Here is a 26,149-nt window from a genome sequence, read left to right on the forward strand (position 1 = left end):
CCATTTTCAAACATTTTTGAAAATGCTCCAGGGAGCCACTAGGGCAGCGCTAAAGAGCCACATGCGGCTTTCAAAACACGTGTTGCCGACCCCTGAGGCCTATGGTCAACGGACCGGTTTCCCTTATTAAACGTTAAACCTCATCATTTTAACAATAAACTTACTACAGCGAACATTGCACGCCATCTCCCTTCAAACCACTACATTCACTGCTCACATTAATTATTCTGATATGATACTAACAGTTTTAGTCGATAAATAGCTAATAACTATGAAATATGAGTATGAACAATGGGGGGGGGGTAACGGGACACAAAAACACATATAACACAACACCTAGCATTGTGAGAAATGTTCATGTCTATATGAAGCGCCTTTAATTAACTTTACAAGGCACACAAACATCATCATCGAAAGAGCCATCATATGAACAAGGAGTAGGAGCCTACATATGAATAAGGAAACGCAGAACCGGAAATAAACGCTTGAACAGTTTCCAAAATACAAGTGCCGCTGTAAATAGAAAGTAAATGAATTAAACGGCTAAACTATTACATGATGAAGATTTCTTAAATGAAAGAATGCATATGGCGGAAAACACAGACAAGGCTGAAAAAGCAGTTTCTGCTCTTGCACTCCTCTTCAAAATAAACTGCTGTATTTAAAGCCAAAAGAACTGTTGTGTTTGATAGAACAATTTAGCAGATTCATGGCGCATTAAGCCCCCGAACTATTTTTAATTTTTCCGTTTTACCCTGGAAACACCCGTGTAGACGTTGCACAACCACTTTTGTTTCAACCTAGCCTTAAAAAGAAGGTAATCGTATTTATTATCCGAAATGTCTGTCATTTTTAGCTTAGAATCGTTAATTGATGTCTAATATTGCCTTAAAAAAAAACATTTTATTAAACGAAACAAAAAAAAAAAAAGGTATTCACTCGCATATTTTAAACTTTTAAACAAATTACGTCATGATGAAAAAATTAGCGTCTGTAAAAATCTCACGGATATCTACCTCATAACTATCGCTTAATTGTATTTTTTTTTTTGTTACTGTCGCATTTTCCCCGTTATTTTAGATGATAAATAATTAACCCAAACAAAGAAAAATTGAAAACGTTAAAAAGAGTAAATGTATGAAAAAGAAACTCTCGACCACTCCTTGATGTCTGCGATTTCTGCATCGCGAACCTTGTTATATTACCATGTTTCGTCCATAAAATCCCCCAAAAATCCGGCTGTGGCCAGTCACAGCTGTGTCTTGACACTTGGTGATAGATGCTACATGGAGTTTTTGGCTCAAAAAGAGGTAAGTATGCGATAATATCTCGTTAAAATCATGGAATCTAATTATGCTTGTGCGTCTCACCTCCAGTTATGGTTTTGCTGTTTATATATATATTTTTTTCTTTTTTTTAATGCCTTCCCGTTCAAAACTTTTCTTCCCCCAGAAATTTGAGATTTTAAGCTTTCCAATGATGTATCACAAAAGCATATAGGACAATTTTGAAATTTGGCCAAATTGGGGGTCTCAGCACGGAACTTCAAGTCACCTGAGTGTTTTCTGCCATATACATTATACAACTACGTCAAATATTCAAGTTTTAAAAAATCTTTGCACAATAATAAAGTCAACCCAAGGTGAGTGGCACTTTTAACTGATCCAATCCAGTCAAATACCTTCTCCTCGTGTTGTTGCGTGCAGACACTGTGGTCTGCAGGGTGTCATTGCAACGGTAGGGGCACCAATTATAATAGACAATCACTCACGTGTACCTCATGTGCATGCGCCCCTAGCAATTTGCCGCCCCTGGCGACCATTCAACCCGCCCGTGCCAGGAACCGCCATTAAGCACTGTATATTTTTAATATTACATCCAGAATACAGCCCCCCCCAACTAATTAGTATTTTTGTTAAAAGCACACTTGTTTGACACAAAATAAAATTGATATTCAGCTACTGGAAATTTTCAGCACTTGAATTAAATGCACAAAGACATTGCCATAGTATGACAAAAGTTTTATTTTTTAGAAAAGCAAGGCTATAACTATACAGTACATAAGCAAGTTCCAAAAGAAGAATATAAAAAAGAAAAACAGCAGTTGTCACTAAGTTTGTTGTTGCCCCAAATCTAACCTTCACAAAAACCCAATAATTGGTACTTAATATTTGAAGTTACTAAACAAGTCTTCACCAACACCAAAACATTACCAATGTAAGAAGTTAAAATAATGCGTCCCTTATAATCAGGGCCGGAGTGGGACTCATTTTCAGCCCGGGACTTTCGTGCCACAGACCGGCCTACTTTATATCATGACCTACCATATTGAAATATTGTAATAATAATCGTGCTGTCAAGCGATTAAATTTTTTAATCGGGGTTAATCGCATGCTGTAAATTGTAAACTTGTGATTAGTGGAATTTTTTATTTTTTTTATATACATATATTTTTATTTTTAAATACACATATTAGCAAAGGAGTTGACCAATGTGCTTACCTTACATCAAATGTAAGCCTCATTAGAAACAAAGGTTTTATTTTACACTTGTAAAGACGAATTTAACATGAATTTTTCCCCAAATAACTTCTAAAAAGGGAGGCACGGAGGAAGTGTGGTTAGCATGACTGTTCTGAGATCAAGGACTCAAGCACAGGTTCTACGTGGAGTTACCGTTTTATTTTGGTGGTACTATCAATAAATTTATCTTATATATTAGACTGACTTTTTATAGGCTCGGGAACCATTTGCAGGTGTTTTGAATTACACCTGTGGCAAGTGTATGTACAAAACTGAAGCTTTTCACGGTATTCTTTTTTTTTTTTTTTTAAGTTTCTGGTTATAAGATAAAAAAACTTCAGAATCAGAAAAGTTAAGAGGAACTGCTTGAGACAAGCCATTACATGCAAATTGACATACACAATTTTGTTGGTTTAATCTTTTATGTTAAATTAGCCAAAATAAAACAAAATTTACTTGATATTCAAATTTTTGGGTTAGTACTGTATATACGAGGGGCATTCGAAAAGTAATGCAATCAAGTGCATTGCTCGTCCAGGATTTTACCAATCTTGTTTATATTTGCTATTGTTATATGTGTTTTCTTATTTTCAGATTTTTAAAGCTTAAACTAGGTTCCAAAATGGCTGCTCCTCTTAAAGCTCGTCAAAAAGTTAAAGGCCCAAAAGTCAGCTGGCAAAACTATGGCCACCGTTTTTTGGGATTCTCAAGGTGTAATCCTTGCAGATTTTTTGCCGAATTGAAACCATTAATCCTGAGGTATACATTGACACTCTTAGGAAGCTCAAAGCAAGAATTCGATGTGTTCGGCCCAACTTGGACATGGCAAATGTCCAGCATGACAATGCACGTCCTCACACAAGCATCAGGACCATGGAGGTCATCACTTCATTTGGATGGACTGTCATACCACATCCACCATATTCTCCTGATTTGGCACCGTCAGACCACCACTTCTTTGGTCCAATGAAAGAAGGGACTCCGGGGCAACTGATATGGCAATGACGACGAAGTGAAAACTGTCAAGAATTGGCTTAGAGATCAACCGGCTGAGTTCTACAACACTGATATACATGCCCTCGTTCATAGGTGGACTAGCTCTTGGTGGAGACTGTGGAGAAGTAAAAATGTAATCCTCACACTTGTACCTTTCTTTTGATGTATAATACATGTTGCTATTATAATTTGTTTGTACATAATAAAGTTGGGTGCATTACTTTTTGAATACCCCTAGTACTTTATCATTGGTTATCAGTGGTTTCATTTTATTTGACATAAAATTCCCCCAAAAATTGAAATATGAAAGATAAAATGATTGAACTCACCAAAACGACTGTCTCCCAAAGCACTTATATAGTTCGAACATCCAACACGCCGGTAGGTTCATCGCTGTACTTTCATCCAAACATGCTCGAAAACAACCATAATGGGTCGCACCAATAACCCAGACGTGTTCATGCTTGTCACACTTCTTCAACGTGCCTCATTTTGGCCATTAAAACCAAAAATTAACTTTTGACAAGGATCAAGTCAACAGGATGATACAGTACGGGATGCTGGATGGGCCATAATTTATCGCGCAAAGGGGGGGTTGCGTTAATGCCGTTATTAACGAGTTTATCTGAAAGCTTCATTGAAAATGTATATTAAACCGGCCCAAACGTCAAGCCGGCCCACTGCGAAGTGTCCCGGTCCTCCCAATTGGCCACTCCGGGACTGATTATAATACTTACCTGTTGTGCTCATTTCACATTTTCCATACACTGCATTTAACCGGAATTCATGGTTTAAAGCAAATAATTCAGCATGTACTGTAAATGTATTGGTGTCATTAGCTTAAGAGAAAAAAACGTGGTAATGATGGTCTGATGATGAGCCATGGCTGAAATGGGAATCCTCCACCTAGTAGGAATAGCGAGAAGCCCCTGTCTTGATTTGTTTCAGGAGGACAATGGTGCAAACCAGGGCAATCATCTGTCATGAACAGATCACAAAGTAGAAGGAGAAATGATGCAAGGGTGAATTAAGCAATGAAAGTCCCAAGTGGAGGGGTAAAAAAAGAGAATTTGATGTATAAAGCATGAATAATAAAATTTGACCTTGTGTTTATAGAAGATATTAAAACGCCTGAGACACAATTAAAAAAATCTTAAGCATTATTATGTGAATTAAAATATTTTGAGACGATTTGACTACAGTGGGGTAAATAAGTATTTAGTCAACCACTAATTGTGCAAGTTCTCCCACTTGAAAATATTAGAGAGGCCTGTAATTGTTAACATGGGTAAGTCTAAACCATGAGAGACAGAATATGGGGAAAAAAACAGAAAATAACTGTTAGATTTTTAAAGAATTTATTTGCAAATCATGGTGGAAAATAAGTTTTTGGTCAATACCAAAAGTTCATCTCAATACTTTGTTATGTAACCTTTGTTGGCAATAACGGAGGCCAACTTCACAAGCTTTTCACACACAGTTGCTGGTATTTTGGCTCATTCCTCCATGCAGATCTCTAGAGCAGTGATGTTTTGGGGCTGTCATTGGGCAACACAGACTTTCAACTCCCTCCACAGATTTTCTATGGGGTTGAGATCTGGAGACTGGCTAGGCCACTCCAGGACCTTGAAATGCTTCTTACGAAGCCACTCCTTTGTTGCCCTGGCTGTGCGTTTGGGATCATTGTCATGCTGAAAGACCCAGCCATGTCTCATCTTGAATGCCCTTGCTGATCGAAGGATATTTTCACTCAGAATCTCTCGATACATGGCCCCATTCCTTCTTTCCTTTTCACAGATCAGTCGTTCTGGTCCCTTCGCAGAAAAACAGCCCCAAAGCAGGATGTGTCCACCCTCATGCTTCACAGTGGGTATGGTGTTCTCGGATGCAATTCAGTATTCTTTCTCCTCCAAACACGAGAACCTGTGTTTCTACCAAAAAGTTCTATTTTGGTTTCATCTGACCATAACACATTATCCCAGTCCTCTTCTGGATCATCCAAATGCTCTCTAGCGAACCGCATGTACGGGCTTCAGCAGGGGGGACACGTCTAGCAGTGCAGGATTTGAGTCCCTGGCGGCGCCTTGTGTTACTGTGGTTCCAGCTCTCTGTAGGTCATTCACTAGGTCCCCCCGTGTGGTTCTGGGATTTTTGCTCCCCGTTCTTGTTATCATTTTGATGCCACGGGGTGAGATCTTGCATGGGGCCCAGATTGAGGGAGATTATCAGTGGTCTTGTATGTCTTCCATTTTCTAATAATTACTCCCACAGTTGATTTATTTACACCAAGCGTTTTACCTATTGCAGATTCAGTCTTCCCAGCCTGGTGCAGGTCTACAATTTTCTCTGGTGTCTTTCGACAGGTCTTTGGTCTTGGTCATCGTGGAGTTTGGAGTTTGACTCACTAACCTTGTGGACAGGTGTCTTTTATACCGATAATGAGTTAAAACAGGTGCCATTACTACAGGTAACGAGTGGAGCCTCGTTAGACCTAGTTAGAAGAAGTTAGACCTCTTGGACAGCCATAAATCTGGCTTCTTTGTCGGTGACCAAATACTTATTTTCCACCATGATTTGCAAATAAATTCTTTAAAAATCAAGCAATGTGATTTTCTGTTTTTTTTTTCCCCACATTCTGTCTCTCATGGTTGAGGTGTACCCATGTTGACAATTACAGGCCTCTAATTTTTTCAAGTAGGAGAACTTGCACAATTGGTGGTTGACTAAATACTTATTTGCCCCACTATATATACAACATTTTAGCAAAGCGCAGATGACGAGAAATTAAGTCTTTTAATCTGCCGTTTAGCTCCGTCTATCATTATAGCGCTCTACTGCCTCCAGCTGGTTGATGACATCGGCAGAGTAACGATTTCAGTAGATTTAGAATTCAGCCCATTGCGTGGGACGATTCAGAACGAGGAAAATGCGACAGAGAGCATCAAAATGTCATCATTGTTTTAATCACTCTACTCCAAATTTTTACAGGCTATTCTTTTAATCTATGTATTTTTTTCCCAATTGCTGAATAAATCTAATGGTCGTAACAAATAACAGTCTAGTTCTAAAGGTAATATGAAATAACAAAAATGCATATATTCAGTACGACAGGGCATAATAGTCAAAACTTTCGACTTCTTAAACCTCCCAAACGGTATTTTATGCAATCAAGTCTCATTTTTGTAGCGCGGGTTTCAAAAAAATTGAATAAATATATCGATTGCTTCCACACACATCCATGCGGTCCATTTCATCCAGGGGCATAAAATACCGCGTGTAATAAGAAATAAACATGCTTTTTTTGTGTCCCAGGCACTTTAAGCCTTGACCAGGAACAAAAAGAGGTTAACCACTTTATAGGGATCTCATTCTCTCATTTATAGTTATCACTCTCATAGCTTTTAAACTGTCCAAATAAGAAAGCATCAAGTTGTAAACTAACAAACTTGAAGACAATGTTGCAGTGACTTTTCCAACTATATTAAGAAATAATTTTGAACAAAGTGTTATGTTAGCAACATTCTTATTTCCTGTACATTACGGTGGAGGGAAGACAGCAATTTAGGAGTCTTACACATTCCGTGCAATTGACGATGATAGACATCCAAATATAAAGCTTTTTGATCTGTTAATTTTAATGCGAATGACCAGTACAAGTCTAATTAGGGTTGGGCATCATTTGAAATTGAACGATTCTGGTTCAGATTCCGGTTCCATGTTTCGATTCCGGTTCCGAACGATTCTCGATTCCGATTCTTTTAAGAGGCAGCGTCAAAAAAATGGCAGGGTCAAAAATTCTGTGGTTTAAAAATTTATTAATTTATATTAATGTCTTCTCGATTTTTTTTTTTTTATTATATGAATTTAAAAAGTATTATTATGGACTCGAATGTGATAAAGTTTACTTCCACAGGAGTGCACTTCACAAAGATGTTTTTTTTTTTTTTTTTTTTTTTTTTTAAAGCTCACAGAGAAAACATATTCTTTTGCCATACATGTACCTTAGCTGGGAGCTACAACGAAGCATTAGAATAAATTCTTCTATTGATGATAATTTGTGTAGATGAGGTAAAATAATGTTTCCTTATTTGTAAATCAGATACTGTTGTGTTTACAGGCACATGCAATGTTTATGTCGTGACAATACCAGTTAGGCCATTGAGTAGCGCTGTAGGAGTGTGTACGTACACTCACCGGCCACTTTATTAGGTACACCATGCTAGTAACGGGTTGGACCCCCTTTTGCCTTCAGAACTGCCTCAATTCTTCGTGGCATAGATTCAACAAGGTGCTGGAAGAATTCCTCAGAGAGTTTGGTCCATATTGACATGATGGCATCACACAGTTGGTGCAGATTTGTCAGCTGCACATCCATGATGCGAATCTCCCATTCCACCACATCCCAAAGATGCTTTATTGGATTGCGATCTGGTGACTGCGGAGGCCATTTGAGTACAGTGAACTCATTCGCATGTTCAAGAAACCAGTCTGAGATGATTCCAGCTTTATGAGACGGCGCATTATCCTGCTGAAAGTAGCCATCAGAAGTTGGGTACATTGTGGTCATAAAGGGATGGATATGGTCAGCCACAATACTCAGGTAGGCCGTGGCGTTCCAACCATGCTCAATTGGTACCAAGGGGCCCAAAGAGTGCCAAGAAAATATTCCCCACACCATTACACCACCACCACCAGTCTGAACCGTTGTTACAAGACAGGATGGATCCATGCTTTCATGTTGTTGACGCCAAATTCTGACCCGACCATCCGAATGTCGCAGCAGAAATCGAGACTCATCAGACCAGGCAACGTTTTTCCAATCTTCTATTGTCCAATTTCGATGAGCTTGTGCAAATTGTAGCCTCAGTTTGCTGTTCTTAGCTGATAGGAGTGGCACCCGGCGTGGTCTTCTGCTGCTGTAGCCCATCTGCCTCAAAGTTCGACGTACTGTGCGTTCAGAGATGCTCTTCTGCCTACCTTGGTTGTAACGGGTGGTTATTTGAGTCACTGTTGCCTTTCTATCAGCTTGAACCAGTCTGGCCATTCTCCTCTGACCTCTGGCATCATCAACAAGGCATTTCCGCCCACAGAACTGCCGCTCACTGGATATTTTTTTCTTTTTCGGACTTTTTTCTCTCTGTAATCCCTAGAGATGGTTGTGCGTGAAAATCCCAGTAGATCAGCAGTTTCTGAAATACTCAGGCCAGTCCTTCTGGCACCAACAACCATGCCACGTTCAAAGTCACTCAAGTCACCTTTATTCCCCATACTGATGCTCGGTTTGAACTGCAGGGATTGTCTTAAACCATGTCTACATGCCTAAATGCACTGAGTTGCCGCCATGTGATTGGCTTATTAGAAATTAAGTGTTAACGAGCAGTTGGAGAGGTGTACCTAATAAAGTGGCCGGTAAGTGTATAATGCGGAGAAGAAGTGATGAGAGCGTCTGGCTAGGATGCTTTGTGATGTGATGCTATGTTTTCACTGCTACGAGTTCGTTAAAAAAGTAATCGAATACTACATATGGCTGCTTCTTTCTAAATAAGCAACACAACAGATTCCAAAACAAAAATCCTTTTAATACTGTGGATTTTAATGGAGGCGTATACTGCTTTAAGATGGCGGCTGTTTACTGACGCCAGGAGTCTGTCATTTCGCATCTAGGTCTATTTACATGTGATATCAACCTTAGCCCGACGTATTAATGCGATTTATTCTCATACTATTCCATCCATCCATCATCTACTGCTTAATCCGGGGTCTGGTCGCTTGGAAAGCAGAAGACAGACATAATGTATTGTTTTACTTACCTGGTTCTTACAGTGCAGCGTGTCAACTACGTAGCACTCAGCTAGCTTTGCACTTGGCACTTAGGCTATATTCCATGAAGCCGGTCGTGCATAATTGGTCGTGCAGCCACCTTTGCATGATTTAGTTGTGTTGCAAATGTTGCACTGAGCTGACTGGTCTTTTTTTTTTTTTTTTGGTAAAGTTAAGCCAAAGTTTTGACCACAAGTTAAGCCAAACGTTTGACCACCGTCGCACCGTGTTCATGGTTGTAATCAAGTTGCAGTGCAAAAACGAACGCTTATTGGGGCTTCTTTTTCGTGGTTTTCGGCAGCATTTCTTTTCCGCTCGCCGGTCAAGACATCGAAACATAGAATCGAAATTTTAAAATTCGAACGGTTCCGGGAGAACTGGAGTGTTAGAACCGGGTCCCATCGATGGTCAATGCTCGATGCCCAACCCTACGTCTAATCTATTTGTAGTAGAGGGCTTGCAGCGAATGACCGAATTTTAAGGATAATAGACGTCCAAATATTTGGCTTTTATCCTTCTGTGAATTTAAATGAGTTTTAAGATTAGTAGATGTCCAATCCATTTGAATACACCCCTCTTCAAATGGATTGGACGTCTAGTGCCATCAATGGCAGCCGGTGAGTTAAGAACAGCTCCACTGTATTAAGAAAAAAAAGTTGTGATGGAAAATAAAGGCGAGTTATTGCCGAAAGCTCAATTTTAAGTACACAGAACTTAACATTTTAAATAAGCAGAACTTAGAAAATGTAGTACTTAAGTAGATCTAATGGAAAGTTCAAAGTGTTAACTAGATCAGTTACATTTTACATATTTTTACTAGTGAGCCAATGTGTTTACACACGTGACACTGACAGGGTAGCACAATTTAGTTGTATTTATGACGATGCCAATTCAAAAAACATGGTGACTGGAGACTTTGAGTTCTGTTCAGTAGGCTACTAAAAGAGGCAGTGAAATTGCCTATCCAGTCAAAAATGAACAAAAAAACTTATCTATGGAGGGCATAGTCAGTTCTTTGGAACGGATGTAAGGACGGCCTTTTATGTGGGAGACAGGTTTTGATATTAGCCATTGCCTCTGTATGGAGTCATACAGATGGCCTCTCAACCCTTTCAAACAATGTCTTCTCTGTGCATATTTATTTTCTTTTAAAATTGTATTCCTTCTCTTTGAGGCGTAGTAGCCGAGTGTTGAACTGAGGAGTTCGCCTTACTAGGTTATCGCCTGGCTAATGACACTGGTGTGCCTTGTTTTGTCATGGTGATTGCTTTGTTGCACATGCCAAACAATTGTCCAGAACAGTTAAGTACATTTTTTTTTTTTTTATAACAATTGTCCAGACCAGTGAAGTACAGTTGTATTATTAAAGTAATTTTAACCTACTAGGCCTGGACTACTGGGATGTTGACTGCAGTGAGAGGAGTAAAAATAACTGGTTCTTGATCAGGCTCGGAGACAAGTTCAAGCTGCGACACGTTAGACAGTGAAGGAGCAGTGTTGGTCAAGATGATGTAATGAGAAGATGAGCTGAAAACATTAAGCTTGTGAATGAGGATCATGCTGCATATCAGCGCAATGATCTTTGTGAGACGATGGGAAGGGTGACAAAGAATGGCAAGAAAGTGATTGAAATGTATGAAGGAGAAGAGGGGGGGACAGAGTTTCAAGTGGTTAGAACATTAAACATGAACAAGTACCACCAAGACTGTTGTCTCTTAAGTTTTTCCATAATCAACTAGTGTTGTTTTTAGTTTCATTATATTTTGCATACAATCTACACAAAAAGTAATCAAATAGAAATAATTCATTTATACATTTGGCTTACATCTGATCTATGTTTTTTCCCCTATCTAATCTGTCTTTACAATAGATTGAATCTTTTTAATGAGACAAAATACATTTTTAAAAAACGAAAGAAATTTGGGTGGGAGGAGCACTAAAACGCAACAAATATTGCTTTACTCTTAATAAGAGGTTAGCTAATTAAATCAGAGAATTTATCTTCACTTTCTATTGCTTGATGTTGAACTGTCCAACACTTTGCTTACCAAAGACATTCCAATTCCAATAAAGGTGGCCATCACCATCGGTGCATTGTTGTTGAAGAAATCAGTGATGACTCCGGGACATGTCTGGAAGAAGACAGCAGACACTGAGCACGCTTGGACATATGCAACCATAACGCCTTAAATCTGAGTAGGTCAATCTTACAGGCATTAATAACGTCTCCAAGACCCCTTGTGGCGCAGGGCAAGTCTCTTTAACAATTTCCAACAATGCTATCCCAGTCACACCACAGCAATGAAGCTGCACGTTGGAAGAAGATGGTGTGTTAAAGAAGATCTCTCCACTGTCAACTGAGAAAGTTTGAGCAACTGATTCCAAATACAGTGGTAGCTTAAGATACATAAGGTTTGGTACATGAAAAATTCATCAGCGCAAAGTTTTCTTTTTTGCTTCATATTACGAAAAATGATTCATTTTACAAAATCCGTACTGTGATAAATCTCAGTCATAGCAATGCAATAATGTACTCTGCTGTCTCTTATTCTTCTAATTAGCAAAAGAGGCATGAAAATCATGCTCAAACGTTTGATGGACAGTTTCGTTTTCATGGACGGTTTCGTTTTCAATCTACCAGTCGTGCAATATAGGGTCAGGGGTTAAATATGTTCCGGTAGGGCTGTCCCAAACGACTAATTTACTAATTTAGCAATGAAATTTTTGTTGACGTTTATTAATTCACAAAAACATTTTGGAACACTTAAATTCTTTAAGTACAAATAAACATGTAAATAACAATAATCACACATGAACACTGAGGTCAAATGCTGATAGTAGGCCAGAACGATATTGGAAAAAAACTATCATTGCGATTTTTGGTGAGTTTCCGAAATCATATTGCGATATTAAAACGAGAATATTTTCACCAAATAACTTGAATAGCTCCGTTCGGGATAGCTGCACTGTTGACAAAGAAAAACAGTTTGGTCGTGCGGCCTAGCAGGAGGGAGAGTGAGACACTGTGGTGCTGTACAAGCATTAAGCAGAAAAACATGAATGTGTGTTGTTTTTAAATAAAAACTCGATCCTTTTCACCGATTCCGATGCTCTGAAAAATGGCGCCATCGGCCCTAATTTTTATAACTCAGTTTAATCCAGGATCTGCACACTTGCTGCGTTTGAAGTAAAACAAAAGTTTAAATGATGAAAAAAAGAAAAAAAATTGCACGTCCTGCGATTTGACTGTTGCGAATGCGCACATTGCGATGGTGATGTTCAAATGATATATTGTGTAGGCTTAGCTGATAGCATTTACTAGTGCAAAAGAATGGAATGTAAACAGATTCAGAACACTGACTTCACCTTTCCAACATTATTCAAAACAATTCTTATTAAAAAATGTCCAGCATTATTATTATAGTATACTACTATATATAATAGTATTATAATAATTTTAATATTAATTGCCAATCATATTTTTTAAAAAGGCTGTCATTTTAAAGTTAATTCTTAGTGTAAAATCTGAATTCTGTAGTATTACATATAGTATTTACATATTATAGTATTAATTCTGAAGTATTTGGGATTAACTCCAGAGATCGTTATTTATATGACAAACGTGCTTTTATTTTGAAATGTTCACAGGAAGTACGTTTGCTAAACCGCTAACAACTTTACACTCAGCAAAAAGCACTTTTTGTCATGTGGTGTCACAAATAGATTTTTTTTTCTTTCATTTTTTCATTTGCAAATGCTCTTAACCAGCGATTTTTCATGTTTGAAGTGTCACCTTTTAACCGCAAGTTTGCGTTTTGGAAAAGACTGCCAATGTTTTATAGCAGGCTAAAGTAAGTTGTCTTTTTTCCCTATTAGTCTCAGTGTAGCAATGCTAATGTTTACAGTGTTTAAGATAGATGTGTTTCCTTATTTTGTATGTGTCAACTAAAATTCTATGGCGTGCTGTTGCCCAATAAACGTCTGGCCACAACTGGAGTCTCATATGTCATCTACACGCACGCACAAATGTATGCACGCACGCGGTGATAAAATGCAGCCGTGAAAATGACCGCCCTCATTTTTATTTACCTTGTGATAAATGGACTCATTGCATATCGCGACAGGCTTAGCAAATTCAATAAAACGTGTCGTTAGTTAGATGGACTTACGACCCCCCCCCCGCCCAAAAAAAATTCTCGGATCTACACAATTCACGTAGGTCACCCTTTTTTACTTCAAAACGGCGAATTTTGCCGAAAGGTGAGTGATTTTCATGCCCGTAGAGTACACTTGTACGTATATAACATCTCGTGGACCCAAGGGTAATTATATTGCACGCTGGGTAATAGAGTTGTAACTCCTATCACCACAACTAAGTTTGACAATAAATTTAAACAAAATATAAACAACAAAATCTGCAACACAACGCTCATGTACATGAAACAAAAGAATATAACTTACAAGGCGCAAACAGCAAGATGTGAGTTCTTTTGCGTATCTGAATCATGCTCATAAATGAAATGTTGGCTCTTAACACAAATCAAGATTTTTTTATTGTACAACCCCAAGCAAAAAATTATAGAATCACCAGTCTCGGACGAGCACTTGCTCTGACATTTTATCATGTATAACAAACTCTGATAAAAAGCTTGAAAATATAATGAATTAGTTCAAAAGTACAACTCTTTAGCATTCAGAAACACTAAAAGAAATGAATCAAAAACATTGTGGTGGACAGTAAATGTTCATTTAAAAATATAGAGCAAGTGCAGGGAAATATACATTGAATCACTCCATTCTGAGGGAAAAAATATGGAATCATGAAAAACAAAGAAATAATCAAAACACATCTCTAGTATTTGGTAGCACCACCTCTGGCTGTTATGACAGCTTGCAGTCTCTGAGGCATGGACTTGATGAGTATTCTTCATCCATTTGGTGCCAACTCTCTTTGATTGCAGTTGCCAGCTCATCTTTGCAGGTCGGAGCCTTGCTGTGGACCTTTTTTTTTTTTTCAATTTCCACCACAGGTTATCAATAGGGTTGAAATCTGGGCTATTTGAAGGCCATGACATTGAGTGGATGAGTCTTTCTCCAACAAATGCTTTAACAGTTTTAGTTCTGGCATGATGCATTGTCATCTTTGAAAATGACAAACATATTTTCAATTGAAGGGATAAGAAAGCTGTCTAAAATTTCAATGTAAACTTGTGCATTTATTGAAGATTTAACCACAGCCATCTCCCCAGTGGCTATTCCATCAAGGACTGAGGGAATTTTGATGTCTTCATCAGGCTTCTTTGTAAATCTCCCAGGAACAGCACCAAACAAATGTTCCAGCATCATTACCTTGTCCAATGCAGATTCTTGACTCTTGACACCTTGTCCAATGCAGATTCTGACTCTTGACAAGGTGAGGATTCTGAAACTTTTGTTTGGTGCTGTTCCAGTGAGATTTACAAAGATGACTGCCTGAAGAAGACATCAAAATTCCCTCAGTCCTTGATGATATGGAGCTGGATGTCAGGCAAAAGCACTGACTGGGGAGATGGCTGTGGTTAAATCTTCAATAAATGCACACGTTTACATTTAAATTTTAGACGGCTTTCTTATCCCTTCAATTGAATATATGTTAGTCATTTTCCAAGAAGATCAATGCATCATGCCACAGAGCTAAAACTGTTAAAGCATTTCTTGGAGAAAGACTCATCCAGTCAATTTCATGGCCTGCAAATAACCCAGATCTCAACCCTATTGATAACCTGTGGTGGAAATTGAAAAAAAATAAAATAAAATAGTCCACAGCAAGGCTCCGACCTGTAAGGAGGATCTGGCAACTGCAATCAAAGAGAGTTGGCACCAAATTGTGAAGAATACTCAACAGGTCCATGCCTCAGAGACTGCAAGCTATCATAAAAGCCAGAGGTAGTGCTACTTAATACTAGAGATGTGTTTTGATTGTTATTTCTTTGTTTGTTTCTCATGACTCCATGTTTTTTTTCCTCAGAATGGAGTGATTCCATATTTATTTCCCTGCACTTGCTCCATAAAATTAACATTTCCTGACCACTACAATGTTTTTGATTCATTTCTTTTAGTGTTTCTGAATGCTAAAGAGTTGCACTTTTGAACTAATCATTTTTTCAAGCTTTTTATCGGAGTTTGTTCTACATGATAAAATGTCTTGAGTGAGTGGTCGTCTGAGACGGGTTTTCCATACTTTTTGCTAAGGATTGTAATGAAGATTTACGAAACATTTTTTCCCCTTCTAATAGAATTTGAAAAATTTAAAAATTAATAAATTCGCCAGTCGCTAGGTCCATTATAGAAAGATGGGGCACTCGTAAGTCAAGGTACCACTGTGATGAAATTATACAGTATAATAACTTATACAGTATAATAACAATTAACTGAAACGGATCAAAAAAAATGACAAATATCAAGCATTATTTTAAAGACTTCTCACCATTTGATGGATGAAAACTAGTGTAACACCAATGCCAACATCTTTACGGGCAACAAACAGAGTGTAGATGCTATTGTAGAACTCCGCAACCTTCTTTCCAACCTTCAAATGACATGGAGAGCATTGGGCTTGTAAACTTTTACTGCAGTACCCATTTATTTGCGGGTTTCACTTACCTCTTCCCTTGAGGAATAAGCAAGCACTCCAACAGTAATTTCCGCAGCCGCCAGGATGAACAAGAGCACAGCGAACTAAAAGAGCAAGTCGAGCGTTATCGTTGCCTGTTGATGATGGCATTTATCCTCCAGAATTTTGGCTTCCAATGTATTCTACTTAATATAATCAGAATATACAGTGGTATGAAAAAGGATCTAAACCTTTTGGAATTTCTCACATTTCTGCATGAAATCATCAAATGTGATCTGATCTTTGTCAAAATCACACAGATGAAAAATCGGTCTGCTTTACCTAAAACCACCCAAACATTTAGAGGTTTTCAGATTTCAATGAGGATAGAATGCAAACAAAGACAGAAAGGGGAAAATAAGTGAATTATCACATTTAATATTTTGTGCCCCCCCCCCCCCTTTGGCAGCAATAACTTCAACCACCTGCACCTGTCGCTGCAGATCAGTCTGGCACATCGATAAGGACTAATCTTGGCCCATTCTTCTCTACAAAACTGCTGTAGTTCAGTCAGATTCCTGAGATGTCTGGCATGAATCACTGGCTTTAGGTCAGGTCGTGGGGTGGGTGGTGCGTCCCCTCTTGCCATCCCTGAAGGCCGGTTGATGGGTGCGTGGGTGGCCTGGGGGACCACCCTGGATCCCACCCCGGGCTGGCTGGGTGGGGGCCGGGGCCCTGGGTTGGCGCCCGCGTGGCGTCTCTGCGTGGCTGTTGCGCGCCTGGTGGGGCTCGCATGCGGCGGGATGTGATAGGGCGCGCTCCGGTGGGGGGGTGCCGGGATTGGCGAGGGGGCGGGGTAGGGTCGGTCGCCAATGGGCTTACACTCACAAAGGATTCACACGATTCGCTGCTTTGTCATAATAAATGAGGTATGTTAAATGATCGCAATGGGAGTATGTCAGACTCTCAATGTGAAACATTAAAACTGTTCAGACTATCCGGGCACTTGGACTTCCATTCTCTGTGTCAAACAGTTGAACAGGACAGATTTAAAAAATAAATTAATTAATTAAAGCAGACACTGTTTTTACATCTATGTGATTTTGACAAATATCAGACCACATTTGATGGTGATTTTATGCAGAAATATGAGAAATTCCAAAAGGTACAGACTTTTTTTAAATACTACTGTAGCTCAGTAGCGTAGAATAAGATCATATCATACTTCACACATAATCTCAAACTTGCTGGGAGGATGCATGTTGGCCAGGGGAGGAACATTTTTGTATTTTCTAAGCATTTGATCAAAAAATGGCCTCATTTTTTATTCAAATATGCTTTGATATGTCTAGGCGACGCCATCGCCGCAGCAACCAATCGTTCACTATGCAGACATGCTGGTAAGGTTGCTTTCAACTCCATCAAACACTGACTAACACTGAAAATAGATTTTAATAATAGTATGATTTTTTTTTCTTTCAATACGGTGTGTGTTGGCCAGAGGAAGAGTACTATGCATGTGGATTATTTAAAACTTGTTGGACGAAGAACGTTCTGTGATTGCGTAAAAACGGTGAAATATGCAGCAGATAAAGATTCCTTTCAAGTGGACACATTCATTTCCTGATTACGTCTTGTGCAAGATTTATTTCTCTTGAGATGAATACAACACTTCCCCACACAATCGTTCATTTGTGCAGCTGTTCCACCCTTTGCTCTGCAACAAAGGGATTGTAGCCTTGAAAACATGATAACCTTTCGCTAGATGAAACTCGCCCAAAATTATGGAGTTTACAAAGTTATGAGCATTTTTTTCACACTCCTAGTACACCAAATGTTACTATTTTTGATTGGCTATCGCAAGAGTGCTTTCGGTTTTCATGTTACCACAACAAGTGTTCACATATTCATTCCTGCGATGTTACCATAGTGACCATGCTGTCATTACTATCCTTTGTATATTTTGAATTGTATTGAATTCTGACAAATAATGTGCCAAAATAGGATTGGGCAATTGATGATGAGTTTCATGGATTAACTCAAAAATTCAAAAGAGGTGCACTATCGACGAATTATAACGATTGGCTTTGAAAAGTGATTAACTCGTCTACAAAAGCAGTCAGAGTTGCCGCTTAAGCAATTCTTTTCTATTTGACGTTTAAGACCCTATTAGCCACTATTTTCCCAAAAATGTGACGGCAACTTAATTTCCACTCCGAAATTGGGATCATAAACATTTTCAAATTTACAAAGTCAATCTGAGAAACATAGCATCTAGTTTTATGTTGCAAAAATTTACTGACGTTGGAAACTTGCAACTCAATCAATGTGCTTTCTACCTTCCCTTTTAAAGGCTTCACGACTACACCTAGCATTATACTGTATGTCTCCTTTGTTTACATGGCCTGAAGAATAAAGCATCTTACCGCATGGAGAGCGCATTTCTTCTCGTAGCAGACTGCATGCTCTCCAACCGAAACTACGAACAACATTACTACTCCAAGCACGATCAGTACAATCACACCTTGAACAAAAAAAAAATGAATGTGAATGAAACAAACTACGACAGCACCATATGTCAGGTCACGCCAAACTTACCGATTACAAATGTTGTGGAGTCAAAGGCGTTCATTTCGAAAATTGGTCTGGTGTTCTCACTGAACCTCAGCCACAGGCCCAGACCCAACATGGCGATGCCCAGGATCTGCAAATGATGAATGGATAATTTTTTAATGAAAAAAAAAAAAAATGACATTCACCAATGTCTGTCATTGATCGTTCAATCGCTGCTAGACCCGTCAAATTGGATTGGACGTCCGTCACTGTCAATGGCAGTGAGACATTATCTTGAACAGTGGATTGTAATTTGGGCTGGTTTTGCGGTCTGATTGGCTAGACTCATTCCTCTCCTATAAATCTTACAGAAGACCAGACTGACTTGCAAGGATTGACAATCGCAGTGAATGGGTTGAAGTGTTTTCAAACAAAAATACATTCTGGTCAGTAGCCCAGTAACACTCTAAAGATTTTTCAATTTTATAGCATTTAACCCTTTAACACCTAAGCCTATTTTGGCCGAATTTGCATGCATTTGATGTTGCCTTTATATTTCAAAGAAAAAAATGTTTACAATGGCCAAATTGGGTCCCTTTTTTCAGGACACCTTGAATTTCATGTCTAAACTGTTGTTTTCTTCACTGACCAATTATAATCCACATTTTGGACCCAAAAAGACAAAAAAATCCCAAAATCTTTTTTCAAAATTTGGAATGTTGACGTCCCATTGACAACCAAACATGCTCGACCAACCGTTTTGAAGCTTGATAATATTTATTCAACTTGTTAGGATAAACATTCAATAGAAAAAAACAAGATTGAATAGTTTTATGTTTGACATAAAAACTGAAAAGATTATAGTGAAGAAAAAATATATTTAACATCAAAGTATTTTCAAAAATATTGACAAGTAGTTCAATTCAAATTTTTCAGGCATGCGACCCAATAAAGTTTTTTTTTTTTTTTTTTTTTTGTGCGCACTCAATAAAGCTTCTTCTTGAACAGGTCACGGAGCTGCGTCATACACAACGTCACACAGCCTACTCTTTCGCCGTTTGCGCTCTACTGTCACTTCTACTCGCCGAGACGCCGATTCATCAGAGGAAAACAACGACAAATACGACTCATCTTCTTCCTTGAGTTAATGAAATAATGCATTAGCTTGTGCTAAATGTAGTTTTAGATTCATTCTGCACGTTTCAAAGTCGCTTGCTCAAACCAACTGGTGTTGTGCATTTTTCGGCATGACACCAGCCGCTGCTTGCTTCGCATGCCTCCCTTTCAATATTTGGCGCCTCGCTCGGAAATTTATTAAAAATGATCACATTCGGTTTGTCCTTCCTGACATCACAACGACTCTTGGGATAAGTAGTCTTTTGTGCTGCTTTCGCTTTTGAAAAAGGACAAGAAATGATGGAAATATGGAGATGGATACATGGCCCATGCAGCATTTTAATGCATATTTATAAGTGCAATAAAACTATAAAACTCAAATGACATTATCTCCTGTTTTTCTTGGCCGATTGACTTCAAATAAAAACTGGTGTGGACATCAATTTCCGCACTTTCAAACGAGACCAACCAGCAGCACGTGGGTGATGTAATTACAGCGTGACGAAGCTTCAAAGATGATATGCATAAACGCGTCGCTGCCGACACGTTCGGTATTAAAGGGTTAACCCTTAAAAGATGTAGGACGCGCCGGTGTGTCCTCAGCGCATGTCGTCTTTGAAGCCTCTTCACGTTGCAATTACGTCACCCACGTGGTGCTGGTTGGTCTTGTTTGAAAGTGCGGAAGTTGTAACTTGCCATCCCTGGAGGCCGGTTGATGGGTGCGAGGGTGGCCCGGGTGGACCACCCTGGATCCCGGGGGGGTGACGATGGCTCCTTTGCTGGGCTGTGGGAGGAGGGATGGGCTGCGCTGAACACCCCCCCCCTCTCCTTCCCCAGGCTGGCAGGGTGGGGGCCGGGGCCCTAGGTTGGCGCCCGCGTGGCGTCTCTGGTCGTCTGCGTGGCTGTCGCGCGCCTGGTGGGGCTCGCATGCGGCGGGATGTTATAGGGTGCGCTTGGGTGGGGGGTCCCGGTGCCAGGATTGGTGATGGGGCAGGATAAGGTCGGTCGCCAACGGGCTTACATTCACAAAACTTTTTGCAAAGGGGGCCAGATTTGGTGTGGTAAAAATGTGGGGGGCCGACCTTGGCTGACGTCCTTCACGTAGAACAATATCTTTAAGCAAATTTTAGCAAGCCATTCCGTGTGTCACATTTGCTTTATTTTTTTATTAATAATTTCAACAATCTCGCAACTAGCCTTTGTGGCGTTCTCTTTCGACTCTCGGGCTCTTGTGAAATACTGCTGCTGTGAAATTAAACTACCTTCAAGTTGCTTCAATTTCTCGCTGCGTATCTTCCCTGTAGTCTTGTCGTACACGTCAGCGTGTCTTGTCGTTGGCCGTTGCAGTCAACTTTTTTTTTTTGTTTTTTTGTTCATTGCCTCCATTTTAGAAAATTGGAAGTAAAGGATCACACAGGGTAATGTTGCTTAAGAGTGCTGCTGCCTTTTAGTGGGTAATGAGGAGCAGCATTTAGTGTGTAAGCTCCTTCATATATTGATAGCAGTACTGCTGACCAATTTATTAAGTCTTTGTGCGGGCCAGACGTTATTGATTTTATGACAGAGGCTGGGGGCTGGATTTGACCACGGGCCGCATTTGGCCCCGCGGACCAGACTTTGGACATGTCTGCTTTCCCCCTTTCAAGCACTTAGCTTATAGACACCCCCACCCCCGTCCCCCTCTTTCCCTGGTCAACAGGGCCCCCACATGGTGTCAACCGGAAATACATCTAGCTGAAGATGGCACCAACATATTAGTAGTTAGTCTAGACGTTCAATGTATTTCTTATTGTAATTTGTTTCTTTTCTTTCTTCTCTTGTTTCTTTTCTTCTGCCCCCCATGACCCCTTCCTGTTTGCTGCTTTGTCATAATAAACGAGGTATGTTGAATCATCACAATGGGAGTATGTCAGACTCTCAATGTGAAACATTAAAACTGTTCAGACTATCCGGGCACTTAGACTTCCATTCTCTGTGTCAAACAGCTAACAGGACAGGTTTAAAAAACAAACAAATATGAAAGTGTGGAAGTTGAGGTTTACTCTCGTTTTTACTTGAAGTCAATCGACCAAGTAAAACGTGAGATAATAATTTCATTTAAGTTTTATAGTCTTCTGAAATAAACATTAAAACGCTGCATGGATCATTTGATTATGTCCATATTTTCATCATTTCTTGTCCTTTTTCAAATCCGAAAGTACCGCATATCCAAGGAGCCCTTCTGATGTCACAATGAAGGCACACAATGCGAAAATTATATCACGACGGCCCCGAGCGAGGATCTAGCCAACGAGAGGGAGGGAGGCGAGTCGCAAGGTAGCAAGCCGTGGCCGTTTTGATTGAGCGATCGACTTTGTGTTTACTTTGTGATTGTGAATGAATCGAAAACTAAGTTTAGCGCAAGCATTTGCTCTTTTTTATCAACTCGAGGAAAGGGATGGACCAAATTTGTCATCGTTTTCTTTGGATGAGCCGTGAGTGAAGAATGTGACGGATTTGAACACGTGAGCGACGCCATCAACGAGCAGAGGTAAGACAATTTACTTTACTCAGCCAGGCATTTATAGTTTGTGTTCTTTCTATATGAAGATTAGGGATGTAGCAAATATTTAGTTAGGGTTTGTTTTTTTAAAGAGATTTTCATTATTATTATTTATATCTGCATATATTGTTATTTTCATCAACACTTACAAATTTTTTTTAAGTGCAGTGATACAGCGCAATATACACCCACTGCCCCACTGGAAAGAGAAGGGGTCAGCATAGAAGAAGGATGAGATGTCAGCGCAGGTGAGGCTGGAGAATTCAGCACGGCAGAAGTCTATCCCCACCGGCCCAGACCACATATTTTATTTTTTCCCCCTTACAATCAGTCTCCTCAATTTGTGTATATAAATGTGTGTTCAAGAAGCTTGATTGTGTGTACAATGTTTTCTTTCGGTGAAGGGTGCAAGACCTAAACTCACAAAGAGATGTCCTCCAAACCCTTTTTGTGTTAGATGTTATAGATTTTTTCACCGTTTTTTCACTGTTTTGCACTTTACTCCACCCAGAGCATGTATAAAGGCCAAAAACGCCTATGCCTTTCTAGTCCTTCTCAAAAAATTAGAATATTGTGATAATGTTCATTATTTTCTGTAATCTACTGATAAACATAAGACTTTCATATATTTTAGTTTCATTACACACAACTGAAGTACTTCAGGCCTTTTATTGTTTTAATATTGATGATTTTGGCATAAAAAGTCATGTAAAAAAAAAAAAAAATCTCAAAAAATTAGCATATTTCATTCAACCAATACAAAAAAGTGTTTTTTGATACAAAAAAGTCAACCTTCAATTAATTATATCAGCTATGCACTCAATACTTGGTCGGGAATCCTTTTGCAGAAATGACTGCTTCAATGCAGCGTGGCATGGTGGCAATCAGCCTGTGGTACTGCTGAGGTGTTACGGAGGCCCAGGATGCTTCGCTAGCGGCCTTAAGCTCATCCACAGTGTAGGGTCTGATGTCTCTCAACTTCCTCTTCACAATATCCCACAGATTCTCTATGGGGTTCAGGTTAGGACTGTTGGCAGGCCAATTGAGCACAGTAATGCCATGGTCAGTAAACCCATAAAGCTTTTCAGCAGATGGAAGCATGAAGTGCTCCAAAATCTCTTGATAGCTAGCTGCATTGATGCTGCCCTTGATAAAACACAGCAGACCAACACCAGCAGCTGGCATGGCACCCCAGACCATCAATGACTGCGGGTACTTGACACTGGACTTCAGGCTTTTTGGCATTTCCTTCTCCCCAGTCTTCCTCCAAACTCTGGCACCTTGATTTTCGAAAGACATGTAAAATTTGCTTTCATCTTAAAGTACTATGGACCACAGAGCAACATTCCAATGCTGCTTCTCTGTAGCCCAGGTCAGGTGCTTCTGCCGCTGTTTCAGGTTCAGAAGTGGCTTTACCTGGGGAATGCGGCACCTGTAGCCCATTTCCAGCACACGCCTGTGCATGGTGGCTCTGGATGTTTCTACTCCAGACTCGTTCCACTGTTTCTGCAGGTCCCCCAAGGTCTGGAATCGGCCCTTCTCCACGATCTTTCTCAGGGTACGGTCACCTCTTCTGGTTGTGCAGCGTTTGCTGCCACACTTTTTTCTTCCCACAGACTTCTCACTTAGGTGCCTTGACACAACACTCTGGGAACAGCCTATTCGCTCAGAAATATCTTTCTGTGTCTTAGCCTCTTGCTTGAGGGTGTCAATGATGGCCTTCTGGACAGCAGTCAGGTTGACAGTCTTGCCGATGATTGCGGTTTCGAGTAATGAACCAGTCTGGGAGTTTTTAAAACCCTCAGGAATCTTCCACAGGGTTTTGAGTTCATTCGTTGATTCAGATGATTAGGTTAGTAGCTTCTTTAGAGTACCTTTTCATGATATGCTAATTTTTTGAGATAGGGATTTTTGGTTTTCTTGACTTTTTTGCCAAAATCATCAATATCAAAACAATTAAAGGCTTGAACTACTTCAGTTGAGTGTAATGAATCTAAAATATATGAAAGTCTAATGTTTATCAGTACATTACACAAAATAATTAACTTTATCACAATATGCAAATTTTTTGAGAAGGACCAGTGCCTGCTGTTTATGTTGAACTACCAAATATAAAACTATTGATTCCTTTTTCTTGGTTTGAATGTTCATCCTTACATGTTGAAGAGATATTATCAAGGTTCAATACTTTTCATTGAGCATGTTTGGTTGTCAACAGTTCATCAATATTACAAATTTTGACCAAAAATTGTAGTAATTTGTCTTTTTGATCCCAAAATGTTGATTTATAATTGGTCAGTGAAGAAAACAACAGTTTAGACATGAAGTTCAAGGTGTCCTGAAAAAAATAGGGCCCAAAAAAGGCCATTGTGAACAATTTTTTTTTTTGAAATATAAAGGCAACATCAAAGGCATGCAAAATCAGACAAAATAGGCCCGGACATTAAGGGGTTAACTGTGTGCCCGACATGATGAATAGGGAACGGTTTTCTTTCTTGAAACCCCAATGTTGGCAGCTGGCTATTTGGAGGAGGCAGAACTATGCGCTTTTCCGAAGAAACGAAACTAAACCATGCAGTCAAGCCCGCGCAATAGTTCAGCCCCTTCCTTTTCTAAACTTTCATTCTATCAATTGATTTTTTATTTTTTAATAAAAAATAATGAACGGTGTTCTTTCTTGAAACTGAATGTTAGCAGCTGGCTGGTTGGAGGAGGCAGAACTATGCGCATTTCCGAAGAAACGAAACTAAACCATGCAGTCAAGCCCACGCAATAGTTCAGCCCCTTCCTTTTCTAAACTTTCATTTTATCAATTGATTTTTTTTTTTAAATAAAAAATAATGAACGATTTGTTTCACTAAAGCGGATTCATGTTACGTGTGTTTATCAAAGTCGTGACACGTCAAACTTCACAGGCAGCCAGATATCACAGACGCTGTGTTCCATTGTTAAAACTTACCCCAAAAATTAGGTTGAAGATGTAAAGCAGACATTTGCAAACAACGCCGCATCCGTCCAAAGCCATGATGAGAAAATCGCGAAATTGGCGAGTCTGTAAAATGTTTTAAACCAACAGTAGTGCATCACATGTAACAATACACACGTTTGACATTAGTACGCATGTTACTATTCAGTTCAGAAACGAGCGCTATTACAAAGAGACAATCTTTAGCTTGTACGTTGTGAAATGGACACATTGTCAAAAATTACTGTGCGACATCGCATCAAATTACATTAAAAATCTGTTTTATCCTCTTACCTGTGTGTTAAAATGACGGGACACAAGTCTCTCTGAGTCCAACCCAAAATCCCCTATGAGACTGAGTTTGTATTCTAACGAACGATAGAAACGTTATTCCCCGCCTCTTAAGGGGCGCGTTTAATTATGTTATTGGCTGAGTCACAATGACCGACATACAATTTAACCAATGGACGAAGGTTTACGGGAAACTGCTGCAAAAGGGGAGGATATTCTCAATAGACCCTACCCACCGACGTCACAAAATCACGTGATCGCTGTATTGTTCCGCCCCCTTGTCCGTCATTTTGTGTGTATTATCAATGGTCTCAATTGATCGAGCAATTTATAATGCATTTCATGGAAGACCCGGTGTTCGGCCATTCCTTACTACGCGGCGAAACGTCCTACACAATGCTCAGGGCGCTTGCGCATTCATTCACACGCATGCGCACATCGGTTAGAGGCGGCGATTACTCACTATTTTTGTTTTTATTTAGTTATTTAGAACCTTTTCACAGCCTCAAAGATACTTTTTGCATGTATTACCCTCTCATACTTTTAACCATTGTGTTTTTTTGTGTTAGATTTGAAGCAGTTGACCACATTAGTCACGTAGCGTGTTTAAACCGTCCTTATTTGATATAACTACATTTAAGTATTTTCTGCAGGCATTTTTTTAGTACCTTCTTCCTGTATGCATCTAAACAAAACAAGTTTAGAGCGCACGGTAGTACTTTGGGTGTCAAATTCGACTAATGTAGGACGTT

General features: G+C 39.5%; 1 protein-coding gene across 2 annotated transcripts; it reads right to left on the bottom strand.

The window, feature by feature from the left end:
- Positions 1-2,006: 2,006 nt before the first annotated feature.
- Positions 2,007-25,517, bottom strand: zgc:65811 (uncharacterized protein LOC393524 homolog). 2 transcript variants are annotated; one of them, XM_057816957.1, is made up of 10 exons: positions 25,401-25,517; positions 25,101-25,193; positions 18,529-18,634; positions 18,357-18,454; positions 15,981-16,055; positions 15,805-15,906; positions 11,550-11,645; positions 11,387-11,470; positions 10,722-10,918; positions 2,007-4,496 (listed from the first exon to the last, which is right to left on the bottom strand). In XM_057816957.1, coding segments are annotated over exons 2-10 (825 nt in total). In that variant the 5' UTR covers positions 25,167-25,193; positions 25,401-25,517; the 3' UTR covers positions 2,007-4,495. The 2 variants fall into 2 exon arrangements, with proteins under 2 accessions (XP_057672940.1, XP_057672942.1); XM_057816959.1 differs by lacking the exon at positions 10,722-10,918 and having other exon boundaries at positions 25,401-25,514.
- Between the last annotated feature and the right edge of the window lie 632 nt (positions 25,518-26,149).

The sequence above is a fragment of the Corythoichthys intestinalis genome, chromosome 16, assembly GCF_030265065.1.
Source record: "Corythoichthys intestinalis isolate RoL2023-P3 chromosome 16, ASM3026506v1, whole genome shotgun sequence".
Taxonomy (NCBI): Eukaryota; Metazoa; Chordata; class Actinopteri; order Syngnathiformes; family Syngnathidae; genus Corythoichthys; species Corythoichthys intestinalis.

Coding starts and splice junctions, on each gene's coding strand:
- zgc:65811 (XM_057816957.1), bottom strand. CDS start 25,166: ATGGCTTTGGACGGATGCGGCGTTGTTTGCAAATGTCTGCTTTACATC. Junction 11,471..11,549: donor TGGAGACGTTATTAATGCCT/GTAAGATTGACC, acceptor GTCTTCTTCCAG/ACATGTCCCGGAGTCATCAC. Junction 10,919..11,386: donor TTGGAATTGGAATGTCTTTG/GTAAGCAAAGTG, acceptor CGTCTCACAAAG/ATCATTGCGCTGATATGCAG.